Here is an 11,057-nt window from a genome sequence, read left to right as displayed (position 1 = left end):
ACAGAGGCATGCCCAGTTACAGATGGTTATGAACTGACAGGAGTTAACCTCAATCAAGGCTAACACTTGGGACACCAACGCAAACATGGAGCAAGGCCTGGACAACTGGGAATTTCTGTGTGTAGCTACAGGGCAGGACAGAGGGGTGCTGGGGAAAATGACCATCCAAATATGACTCAACATAGGCTATGTGGGGACTTGGCTTCACCCTCCCCAAATACAACACTCCTCTGGTTGAACAAGGCTCATACAAGGAGTATTCAGTTTCTGCTAGATTGTGTTGCTCAATGCATAGATCTGACCATTACTTCACTTTCCAGAGAGACCATTCTTGCTCTTGAGTGTGAACAATAAGCTGTAACATTAAAATCCTTCCCCCAACCACATCCTCTACTCCTTCTCCCCATCTCCCCCCTCCCTCAGCCTTCACTGCTATGCTCATGAAAAGATACAGACCTCAGCTCCTAGACTGGACAGGCATTGAAGAGGTTTCAAACTTTCTCAGCAATTCCCTGCCTGCCTCACTCTGAAAGCCACATGAACCATCTCTCTGTTGCCTAGGTGAAAATAAATTACTCACAGCATCATTTCTTTGTTTTCCCAACACAAGAAGAACTTAACACTTTTTCTGAGAATGGCACAGGAGAGGAAGTGGGTTTATGTTCTTTAGGCCCTGTGTAGCAGACAGCTGCAGAATGAAGAATGAGAACAAGACGGTTCACGATTCAAGGCATTTATTGGAGAAAATGGGACTCTTGAGAGACCTGAACAGGCAAGCTCTGAGGCTAGTGAGGCTCCTGCAGGCCTCCAAAGTCTCACTATGGTCCTAGCAACAGGCACTATAAGCAGTACACTAGGGGTTGGTTCCTAACTTGCCATCTTCACTAGCTGGTACCCTGCTGCTGAACTCTCTCTGCAAAGTGCATTTGTTTCAGTGTTGTGGAGTATGGAGGGCACTGACTGTAAAACTGAGATCTGAAGTGGCTCATGTACGGCTAAAATCAGACCAGGCGGCAACAGGGCCCTGAGGCCCAAAAGGAGTGGAAAGCAGAAAGCACTACTCACAGGCCTGGAGGACCACAAAGGTGCTCTCTGAGTCACTGGGTCTTTCTGATACTCCTTAGGTTGGAGACCTCAATGTTCCGTACGTCTCTTAGACCCAGAGAAAGCCTCTTCTAGAGCAGCATCCAGCTGAGGCCTGGCACACTAACTCAGATGAACAAGAAGCTGCCTGTCCTACTTGGAACTGGGGACTCTCTGAAGCCTTGTGTGCTCTGTACACTGGGAGATCTTGGAGGAGGAATATGCTTCAGGAAGACTGCAGTTGGGTGCTGCAACTATGGCTGAATGTTCAGGTCCCCTATTTTCTTCACAGCATCAGCCACGAGGTCACAAGCTTTCTTGTGCTTCTGCCAATGCTGCACTTGGCACTCCCTACAGAGGGGAATGGGACAGAGAAGGATTTTAGAAAGGAATAGAGTGGAGACTAGATCCAGGGTTTGGGATGGGCTCTGGAGGCCTTCCACTCTAGCCTAGTAGTTCAAAATAGGGCTGGCTAATGCCAAAAAAATATTACAGTACCATCTTCCTGTGACTTGGCCCACGTGAAGCAGGGGGTCTGCTATAATGCCCATATTTACAAAGCAGCTGACATTCATTTGCCTCCTTGCTAGCCTCAGGCATTAAGGGCAAAGAGACTTCAGGTATATGGGAAATGGGGCAATGCATGAAAGATTGCTTTGTTGTAGCTTTTATCATTGATAACACAGAGGATGCCGAGCAGTCACCAGCACTATACACAATCAGCATAAAATGCACTAGTCTCTTTATGAGAAGAATGAGAGAGCTCCTGGAGAGGCTTCTCGCTTGTCATGCCAAGGATCCCACAGGAGATTCAGTGGGACTCAGCGTGGTACACAGAGAGCTGAGCAGACAGACCAGCAATGTTGACTGGGAGTTTAGGGGTTATGAATTTCTACACTAACTGGATACCCGGTGACTCTCATGCAGCCCATGTGCCAGAGTGAACACATCAAGTACTGAAACTACCATTATGGCAGCAGAGACTGCAAGAGCCAACATCATTCTGCTACCTAACAGTGAGCCCTGCCTGCCTCAGAGAAAGGACTGAGTCACATTGTGGGCATGTCCTGATCCCCCAGTATAGTTCTAATACAGCTACTCTCAAGGGATAGGCTGGAAACCCAGCTAAGCCCTGAGGGCAGCCAGGAGCCCTGACAGATCAAACGCTGCATGGGGGCTTTACCGTTTGCAGTACCACTCGTTCCGGCAGCGAGAGCAGCGCTTTGCTGCCTCAGAGCCACACATCCCACATTTGGGTTTCTCAGGGACGAGAGCCTCCATCACGTCCAGGTTGTACGTCTGCGCCCATCTAGTTTAGGAAAGAAAGCAAAGGAAGTGCCCAGACTCATTCACTGAACTAAGAAAGGGACAGGCCATATCTATCCTGAAAGCAGCCCCTGGCATAGAATGGAGGCTGCAAGACTTACATTACTACAGACCAGCCCAGACCAGGCTAATGTTACAGGATCTCAATCTTGCTGATATGAGAGACTTATCCTAGTTGCTTGTTTGTGTGAGGCAGCCCCTTGCTAATAGGGTTGATGGCCATGCTGGGCCTCTTGCACTGGAGAGCCTTGTGAAAGGAGGACTTGAATAGGCTTCTGTGGAGCAAAAAGCTCAGTGCATCTGAGCATTCTGGGATGAAGGCCTTACCTGCATGCCTGCTGTTTCAGCTCTTCTTCAGAGGGGCTGAACATGTGCTTCACTTGGTGCTTGGCAATTGCCTGCCATTTCCCTGAGTTCTCTTTGATGATGCGGTCCCATATGATAGGAACCTGTTGGGATAGTGGAAGGGGGAGGAGGGGAGAGGAAGTCACATACAGGTGTTATAAACTGTAATAAAAGCCAGGGGACAGATCTGTGTATGTGCATAGGGAGGAACAAGCTTAATGACAGCTCTATGTGTACACATACACAGAGAAGATGAAGAAAGATGGCAGATCCCTGGAAGCAACATCAGTATGCTCCTGAGAAGAACCCTGTCCTTCTCTCCACTTAGGAGGCCACAGCGCCTCCCTGCCAGCTGCATGACACTGCTCTACTAACATCCCCTCTTCTGGGAGACACTTTGCTGCCCATGACCTGCTCAACCTTCCCACTTTTGTTTCCTTAAATCCTCCTGATTTCCACACCAATGCCCATAGCAATACCACTTCCCTCTTTCTGATGGAGAAAGAGAAGATTCCTTCAGCCAGCAGAGGCAATTAGCATTAAGCAAAACCAGGCTACATCTCCCTCCAAGTGCTTGCCCTGCAGCCTTAATGATAGGGAGCATGAGATCATTACTGGAGCTTGAAATAGTGCCCTAGTCAGTACCATAAAGTGCTATTACCAAGCTTGGGAGAAAGAGGCCCAGCCAGGGGCTTGAACTCAGCAGTCCAGAGCCTCCAGCCTGATTTGGTTTTTCCCCTGAAGCCAGAACTTTTTCCACTCATCATTTTTCTGAACAGACATGGGCAGGGGAGGGCCCTCTCCATGTGAAAGAGTAAAAACTAGCCAAGAACAGCTTGAGCTCCAGAGGGAAAGCTGCTGCCTCAAAAATGGAGCTGCCGTCTCCACACTGTAAAAACAGCTGTGCAGAGATGGAGAGAAAAGGGCTCTTCTGTGAGTGCAACAAGTGGAAAGAGCTCTTTTCATCATGGCTTGGCTCAGTGACAGTGGTGAGTTCATTGCTTGCTGGGGAGAACTTGCATCCAGCGTGTGAGTGCAGCTGGCTCCACTCAACCCACTTGGGAGGCTGAATCCCTCTTACAGGCAGGTTAGAAATGCAAACTTAAAAGAAGATTGATGAGGCTAAGACTGAAGCACATTTAAAGGCCAAATACAAACCCTCCAGAGTGATGGCTGCCAACATCACTGGCTTGCTGTGATCAGCCCAGATATGGGAGTTAATCCACAACTACCTCCACTCCACCACTGACAAAATTCTCATCTCCTATTCCTTTGCTTGCTGAACTTCCCAGTCCCAGCCTTCTGGACTGTAGCCCATGTTTAGTAATGCTGCTGTTTTTTCTCCCATACCAAGAAGTATGACCAGCACACTTCAACCTCATCCAACTCACCTGTGACCAATTCAAGGTCTAGGTCAGATCCACCTTCATTGTGAAAGCCCTAGCCCTGATCAGATTTGCAATGTCTCTCTCCCATTAAGCAGCAGTCTTCTCTGACCCTTTGCACATAGTTACCAGTACAGGTACAAGAGCCTTCATTTCTGCAGCTCCTGCCATCTGGGAGTGTCAGCTGTGCCAGCTCTGTTCAAGTTCATTCTGAACAAGCCTGTCTTATCTTGGCTCACAACTTTGGGTTTCCTTCCCCTCCCCCCAGATATTATTTCAGTGTTCTTTCAAAGTGTCTGAGAACACGTTTCTCTGCAGGATCTGTATAAACTCTTAATGTATGCGTCACAAAACCAGCAACCACATCCCTTGAGAACCCTCGGTTCCTCAGACTTTGCAGAGACTGGTTTGGCTCATATCTTTACTGCAAATGCCCACATAGTTGGATCACTTGAGTGGTACAACTATTCTGGCGTTCTCCCTTTGAGCAGAGAACCAAGTTTCCGAGACTAAGGTCTATAATAAGGGCCTCTCTGTTTGGGGCCACAGTAAATGGAAGGGAGATTAAGAGTTATAACAAATAAATTAAACAAAGAGTTAAAATTGTCAAAGCTAGCTGCTGCCTCCTCTATTTAGGCACTTCATCCAGAAACTCACTAAAGCCATGGTGTTTGCTTGTAACACAATGTTGTACCATGAACTATTGCCTGTTGCCTTGCTCCCTGCTCAGCCAGTGCTACAGTATGAAGCAAGGAACACCCAGTCAGAGAAGAGAAAGCAGGGCACTGGGGTGGGGAGAGATTAGGAATCTGTTACTGTGGACGTGTCTGCACATCGCCCTACAGCGACACAGCAATGTGCTATGTCACTGTACAGTACGCTACAGCGACATAGTGATCACATGGGTCTACATGTGATCACCAGCTACGTAGCTATAGCAGCATGCCCCCCAAGTATAGCATGCCGCTACAGCGACATAGCTTGGAAATTTACCCATGCGCAGCATGCACAATGCAGTAACAGCCCATATTGCTCCATGCTTTAGTATTTCCAAAAGGAAGTACTAAAGCATGGTGCCATAGCACTGTCATCACATGGCAATGTGTAGACACATCTTGTATGTAAATACAAAAGGCAGGTATGAGCTGAGCCATGGAGCTATTTAATTTGGCAGTATTTGAGCACTTCACACCTATCAGGTATTTACCCTCACTACCCCTCTGAAGCTGAGCAGTGCTGCTATCCCCAAAGGATAGAGGTGGACTGAGGCAAAGAGTCTGAGTGACCTGTCCACACTGACACAGAAAATCAGTAATCAGACAGGAACTGAACATAGCCCCCACCCCTCAAGTCCTCGCCCAGCCTTCCTCTTCATATTCCTATGTTGTTCCTGTGAGTTCCAGTGACTCCATCCTTCCATCTCACCATAAGTCAGACCAAGGGCAAGCTCCCCAGTTCATAGCTTCCTGCTTGGTCTTTGGGGATGGCATAGCAGAGGCCCACACCCAGACAAGGAAGCAATGACTGCTGCTGATGTGAGTTAAAAAGGAGTGCAAAACCCAGGGCCAGTGCTGGGACATGCCTTCACTTTCTTCAAGGCACCATGTCCCCCAGTGCTGTGAGAGCCCACTGAGCCTTCACTGCTGGGAGATGGGACTATGGAATGACAACATGGAGCAGAGAAGTGAGACTGGGATGGAGGAGAGGCTAGCAGTGGATACCTGCTCTAAGATGAGGTCCTTTTTGGGTGGAACAGGCTCTGTCACTGCAAGGTGGCTCAGAAATCTCTGCATCTCCACCAGATTTGGCAACTGATCAATGAGGACATCAGTCAAGAATGTACGGAGCTGAAACAGCAGCGAAAAGAGAGAGTGACTGGAATGATGTGAAGCAAAAAAAACATCCACAAGACAGACTAGTTAAAAAAAAAGCTGTCAGAAAAGTGGCCCCCATGAGTACTGTCTGTAAGCAGCCTAACCCTTCTTAAAGCAACAAAGCCAATGCTCTGCACCTCACTAACCCACATGCAAAATTCTCACTAAGGAGGGAGACTGGCAGCCTTGGTGCCCAGACCCTAGTTCTCCACAGAAACTGCAGCTACAATGCAAGCTTCCCAAGCCAGATTGAAAGGGACTTGCTGTCTTCTTCGTGACCCTTTCAGGCTTTGGCCTCTCTTCCAAGATTTGTCAATAAGATGCACATTTGTGCTAAATGGTGATAGATTTGCCTCTACAACAAGGGGACTTGAGAAACTATCTTGGAACTGGTGACTGGTGGGAACTGGTGACTTGGTATTTTATGACTTGTGATGAAGACAGTGGGTATCAGTGAAAGTTCTGCGGCTCCCTGGTCTGGCAGTGTGGTGTGCCCATGCACAGACTACAACCTGAAGTCTCATACCTTTAGGAGCTGGCTTTTACTGAAGCTATCAAAGTTGTATTTCCGCTGGCATTCTGGGCTCAGGAGGAGGTTATAGAGGGCAATCCACACCTGGCCATCCAGCTTAGTCATCTTTGCATGATCTTCAGGGGGCACCACATACCACATTCCATTCTCAAATTTCTTTAGCTTGCCTGACAGAAACAGAGCCAGATATAGTTAAGACAGAGTGTGAGGCACAGACACTGGAGGAAAGGTGGTTCACTGGTGAGGATGTTAGCTGAGGACTTAGAAGACCTACATTTGATTCCCTGCTCTACACAGATTTCCTGTGTCACTGTGAGCAAGTTACTCAGTGTTGTACTTCAATTTCCTCCCTGTATCTTGAGGATAAAGCAGTGTCAGGTGTGTTGAGTGTAAATATATTAAAGAGGTACTATGGTAAATACATTAGTAACCAGGATAGGAATAGGCAGAGCTATCCCAGGGCTTTATCACCTGAGTATTCACTCAGTTAATAAACTGAAATCAGGGAACATAGGCCTTAGCCTGTCTAGGATGAAATGCAACACAGAGCAAGTGTCATTGCACTGACCTAAGCAGACATGTAGGATTCTGTCCCCTGATCCTGAGGGTTGCCTGGATGTTAAAGCCAGTCTGCCTTATATCATGGCCTTATATCAAAGCTTCCCTATGATATGCCTCAATCTGTGATGGGGAGAAGGGATTGATTTTCTGACTTTGAAACTCTGTTGAGAGGAAGAGGGAAACCCCCAATGTTTCCAGCCAGCCTCTCCTCTGCAGCAGCAGAGCTCAGCTAAATGTGTAAATGGAGCTCAGCACTTGGCAGAGTTTCCTCCTCCTTTGACTGTAGCTACTTTATAAGTTGTGATCTCTACACCCCTGCCACTCCCCATCTCCACAGACTAAGCAGACTCTGCAGAGAAGAGCAGAATTTCCCACACTAGCCCCTGCCTTGCAATCTGGCAGCTGATGACCAAACATCTCCACTCAGCAAGTCTTTGACAGCTGAGCTAGATGCTCCCATTTTCTTCTGTGCTGTCCAACACAAAGATTTGGTACATCCCCTGCTGGCCAGTATGTTCTAACCTGGGGGAGCATTCCTTCTCTGACAAAGATGGGGTGCAAAAGAACTCCAGTGACAGGAAGCTGTCATGAACTCTGTAGCATAAAGTTAGTGTTCACTGGCACTGAAGTTCTTGCATGCAAAAATTCCCTAACCCAAGGATCAGTGGTGGGGGAGTGTGACAGGCATCCTAGGGGTCACCATGCTCTCCCCTAGTGCCCCCTTACCATGCCAAGTTGCCTAAAGGGCATCCTCCATTCTCGCCCACCACGTCTTTGATGTTATATATGTATTATAGGGAGGCTGCCTTTCTGTTCTTTTGGCCACGGTTTCCTGTTGTACACTAGCTCGTTCTATATTGGGTGTTTCTGTGCACCCCCAGCCTTATGGGCTATGCGTGGCTCCAACCACCCCTTCATCACAACCCAAGCCTCGCAGATGTAACAGACGTTGTTTGGTCTTACTTGATGTCTCACTGGTACTCGGGCTCTCCGCAGCCCTGTCTCGCTCTGCGCCTCACTGGTGATCTGGCTCTCCACAGCCTTGTCTCACTCTGCACCCCACTGGTGCTCAGGCTCTCCGCAGCCCTGTCTCACACTGTGCCTCACTGGTGCTCTGGCTTTCCACAGCCTTGCCTCACTTGGCGCCTTAATGGGCGCTCAGGGTTGACACACTCCCCCTGCTATGCCCTGTCTGGCACTCGGGGTTGGCACACTCCCGATGCTGCACCCTGTCTGGCGCTCGGAGTCGGCACACTCCCAGTGCTGCCCTTTTCTGGCATCTGGCAGTCACCACACCCTCTCTGGGGCTTCCCAAGTGCCGCCCCCTCTCTGGGGCCTCTCAATTTGCTGCCCACTCTCTGGGGCTCGGGTCCCCACTCTACTGTGAGTCCCCTATGAGGCCTCCTCCATCCCCTTATAGCCTCACCCAAGCCACCGGTTTAACAGCAAACAAAACACAAGCCCCTGGGCTATAACATAAGCTCGAGCCACCTGGCTATAACAACATTCGAGCCACCCCAAGGGTTCTCCATCTCTCACCAGTATCACGCTGCTCAGATGTTCAGGCTTCTACCCTTTGCTCACTCAAGCAGAGCTCCTTCCCCCTTAGCTGCCAGCAGGGAGCTGCCCGCCTGGCCTCAGCCCTGTGGGTTAAATGGGAGCCTAGCCCTGCCCCTTTGGGTCAGCTGACCGCTGGCAGATGTGGGCTCCTACCTCCCTCTGGTTGCCCTAGCAACTGGCACCTGGGCAGCTATCCCAGCTCTACCAGTAGCAGGCACCTTAGTGCCCTGCTACAGGAAGAGAGCCCTGCAGAGTGTTTAAGGCCAGGGACACTGTGAAAGAAAAGGAACAGAAGAACTAAATAGCAGGGTCCATGAAGAAAGATGACTAGTAGTTTCTGGCATCCGATTTAAACCTGGAAGGGATCATGGCTGTGCTCTCCATACTTACGTGCCTTTACTTGCTATTGTAGAGGCAGCAGCATCTGCCTTCATAGGCAACATTACCCAGATCAATCATACTGGGTAGTGGCTGAAAACATGGGAACCATGGTTGCCAACAAAAGAAAATGTTTTACTGACAATTTGCAAACTTTTTACTGACAGCCAAACTTATTAAAAAAACATATATCAGTAAAAATGTTTCAGCAAAAACTGTAAATGTAACTCTGCAGCCAGGCTTTGCTGGGTTTGCAAATTAGAAGGGCTGGGCTCTAATTTAGGCATCTAACATGGGCCATAGTAAATAAAAGTTTGTCAGTAAAAATTTTACAGCAAAAATTTTTGGGGGGGTTTATCAACTCTGCTTGACTGCAGCAATGATTTTAGGCTATGCTGACCTGGCACCCTCCTTCCTCACTGGTTAGGGACCCCCTACTCACTCCATACCCTGATGTCCTGACCACCCCCTGCACCAAAATGCTCCCCCAGCCTACTCTTTGCTGGACTTGCTTCCCTCCATCCCAGCCCAGACTCCCATAAGAAGCCTACATGTAACCCAGTAGTATTAAAGGCCACCTGGCATGCAGCAGCAGCAGCAGCACATGGCTGAGAGAATGCTCTCTGCATGGTGTTGTGTTCCCACTTGGACACCAAGTGGTGCTAATGTGCTATGTCTGTCCAAGCTTCAATCAAGCTCTGGCTGCTTAATGTTTTTACTGACAGCTAATTTTTTTTTTACTGACTTCACTGATAGCCATTTTAGCCTGAATTTTTATGACAGTAAATTTACTGATGGTTGTCAACCTAGATGGGAACACTAATGTGTATAGCCACTGATCTGCTCCACTCTAAGAATGCCTTTAAACTGGGCTTGAAGCATGCTTATTAAGCCTCTTTGGAACTCCAGTTTGGATGGGGTCTCAGTGATGCCAGCTGTGGAGGAAAGAGGGCACAGTTTCCAAGGGAGATTAGGGCTGATCAATAGGTCTTTTAAAACAGATCCTTGTGCATAACACATCCTGGTGCTCACTATAGGTAGAATTCATTAGAAAAGAGGCTCTTATTGATAAGGGTTCTAAGCTGTGTAGATGAATAGGAAATGCCAGTGTAGATATGCCAGGAAGAAAGGGTACCAAGCAATGGTCTCAGCCTGGATGTACAAGATGAGGTGAAAGGGGTTGTTAGATATACTAGGTTTGTAGTGATCTCTTTTGTTGGTCAAGATCAGGCTATGAACTGCCAGGTTTCAATGAGAGGTATAGGGGACATATTTGAAGATGTTGTTACCACCCCACCCCCACCTCAGCAGTGCTGTATCTGTCAACTGGCCCATGTAACCCTGTGCAGGAAGTGACATCCCATACCCAAAAAGGATGGGAGGAAGATGGGCCTGGCCAGAAAGAAATCTAAGTAAAATTTGAAAAGAATTAAGAACCGAGGGAACAACTTTCAGCTATTTCTTCCCATTTGGGGAACCCATTTACCCAGTGCTGTTCCAAGTAAAATGTGCAGCATTCCCACAGGTGAACAAAAGTATAATCCACACCTGCCGTGCGGCGGCTCCATGGACAGTGCTCCAACAGTTCTACAAAGAGGCAGGGCAGGTTGTGTGTGCTCAGCATCCGTGTCAGTGCACTCAGTGGAAGACTGCAGACAAAACCAAAAACTAGTGAAAACACCACCCCCAAGACTTTCATAGATTTTCATAGATTTCATAGACATTAGGGCTGGAAGGGACCTTGGAAGATCATCGAGTCAATTTACTCTTGAAGGTGTTCAATGTAGGTGCTTGAACCACCTCCAATGGGAGGCTGTTCCAGACCTTGGGGGCTTGGGCAGTAAAGAAATTCTTCCTTATGTTCAGCCTGAAACGGTCTCGCAGTAGTTTATGACCGTTTGACCTCGTCATCCCTTGGGTCACTCTGGTGAACAAATGTTCCCCCAGATACTGGTGGTCACCCCTGATAAACTTATAGGTGGCCATCAGATCACCCCTGAGCCTGCGCTTTTC

The 11,057-nt window shown here is 48.4% G+C and overlaps 1 protein-coding gene across 1 annotated transcript in view; it reads right to left on the bottom strand.

Annotated features, from left to right (window-relative positions):
- Positions 1-717: 717 nt before the first annotated feature.
- Positions 718-11,057, bottom strand: part of ZMYND10 (zinc finger MYND-type containing 10) — a gene marked incomplete at its 5' end in the record, with an annotated part of 23,061 nt that continues 12,721 nt past the window's right edge. The window contains 6 exons of the mRNA XM_019504629.1: positions 718-1,434; positions 2,267-2,392; positions 2,737-2,858; positions 5,861-5,986; positions 6,540-6,712; positions 10,593-10,693. Coding sequence (XP_019360174.1) covers positions 1,338-1,434; positions 2,267-2,392; positions 2,737-2,858; positions 5,861-5,986; positions 6,540-6,712; positions 10,593-10,693 — 745 coding nt within the window. The remainder of the gene's footprint in view (positions 1,435-2,266; positions 2,393-2,736; positions 2,859-5,860; positions 5,987-6,539; positions 6,713-10,592; positions 10,694-11,057) is intronic.

This window comes from Gavialis gangeticus, unplaced genomic scaffold (assembly GCF_001723915.1).
Source record: "Gavialis gangeticus isolate Ggan-Ray unplaced genomic scaffold, GavGan_comp1, whole genome shotgun sequence".
Classification (NCBI taxonomy): Eukaryota; Metazoa; Chordata; order Crocodylia; family Gavialidae; genus Gavialis; species Gavialis gangeticus.
Note: the sequence above shows the minus strand (reverse complement) of the source record. Positions and strands in the feature narration are given on the sequence as shown.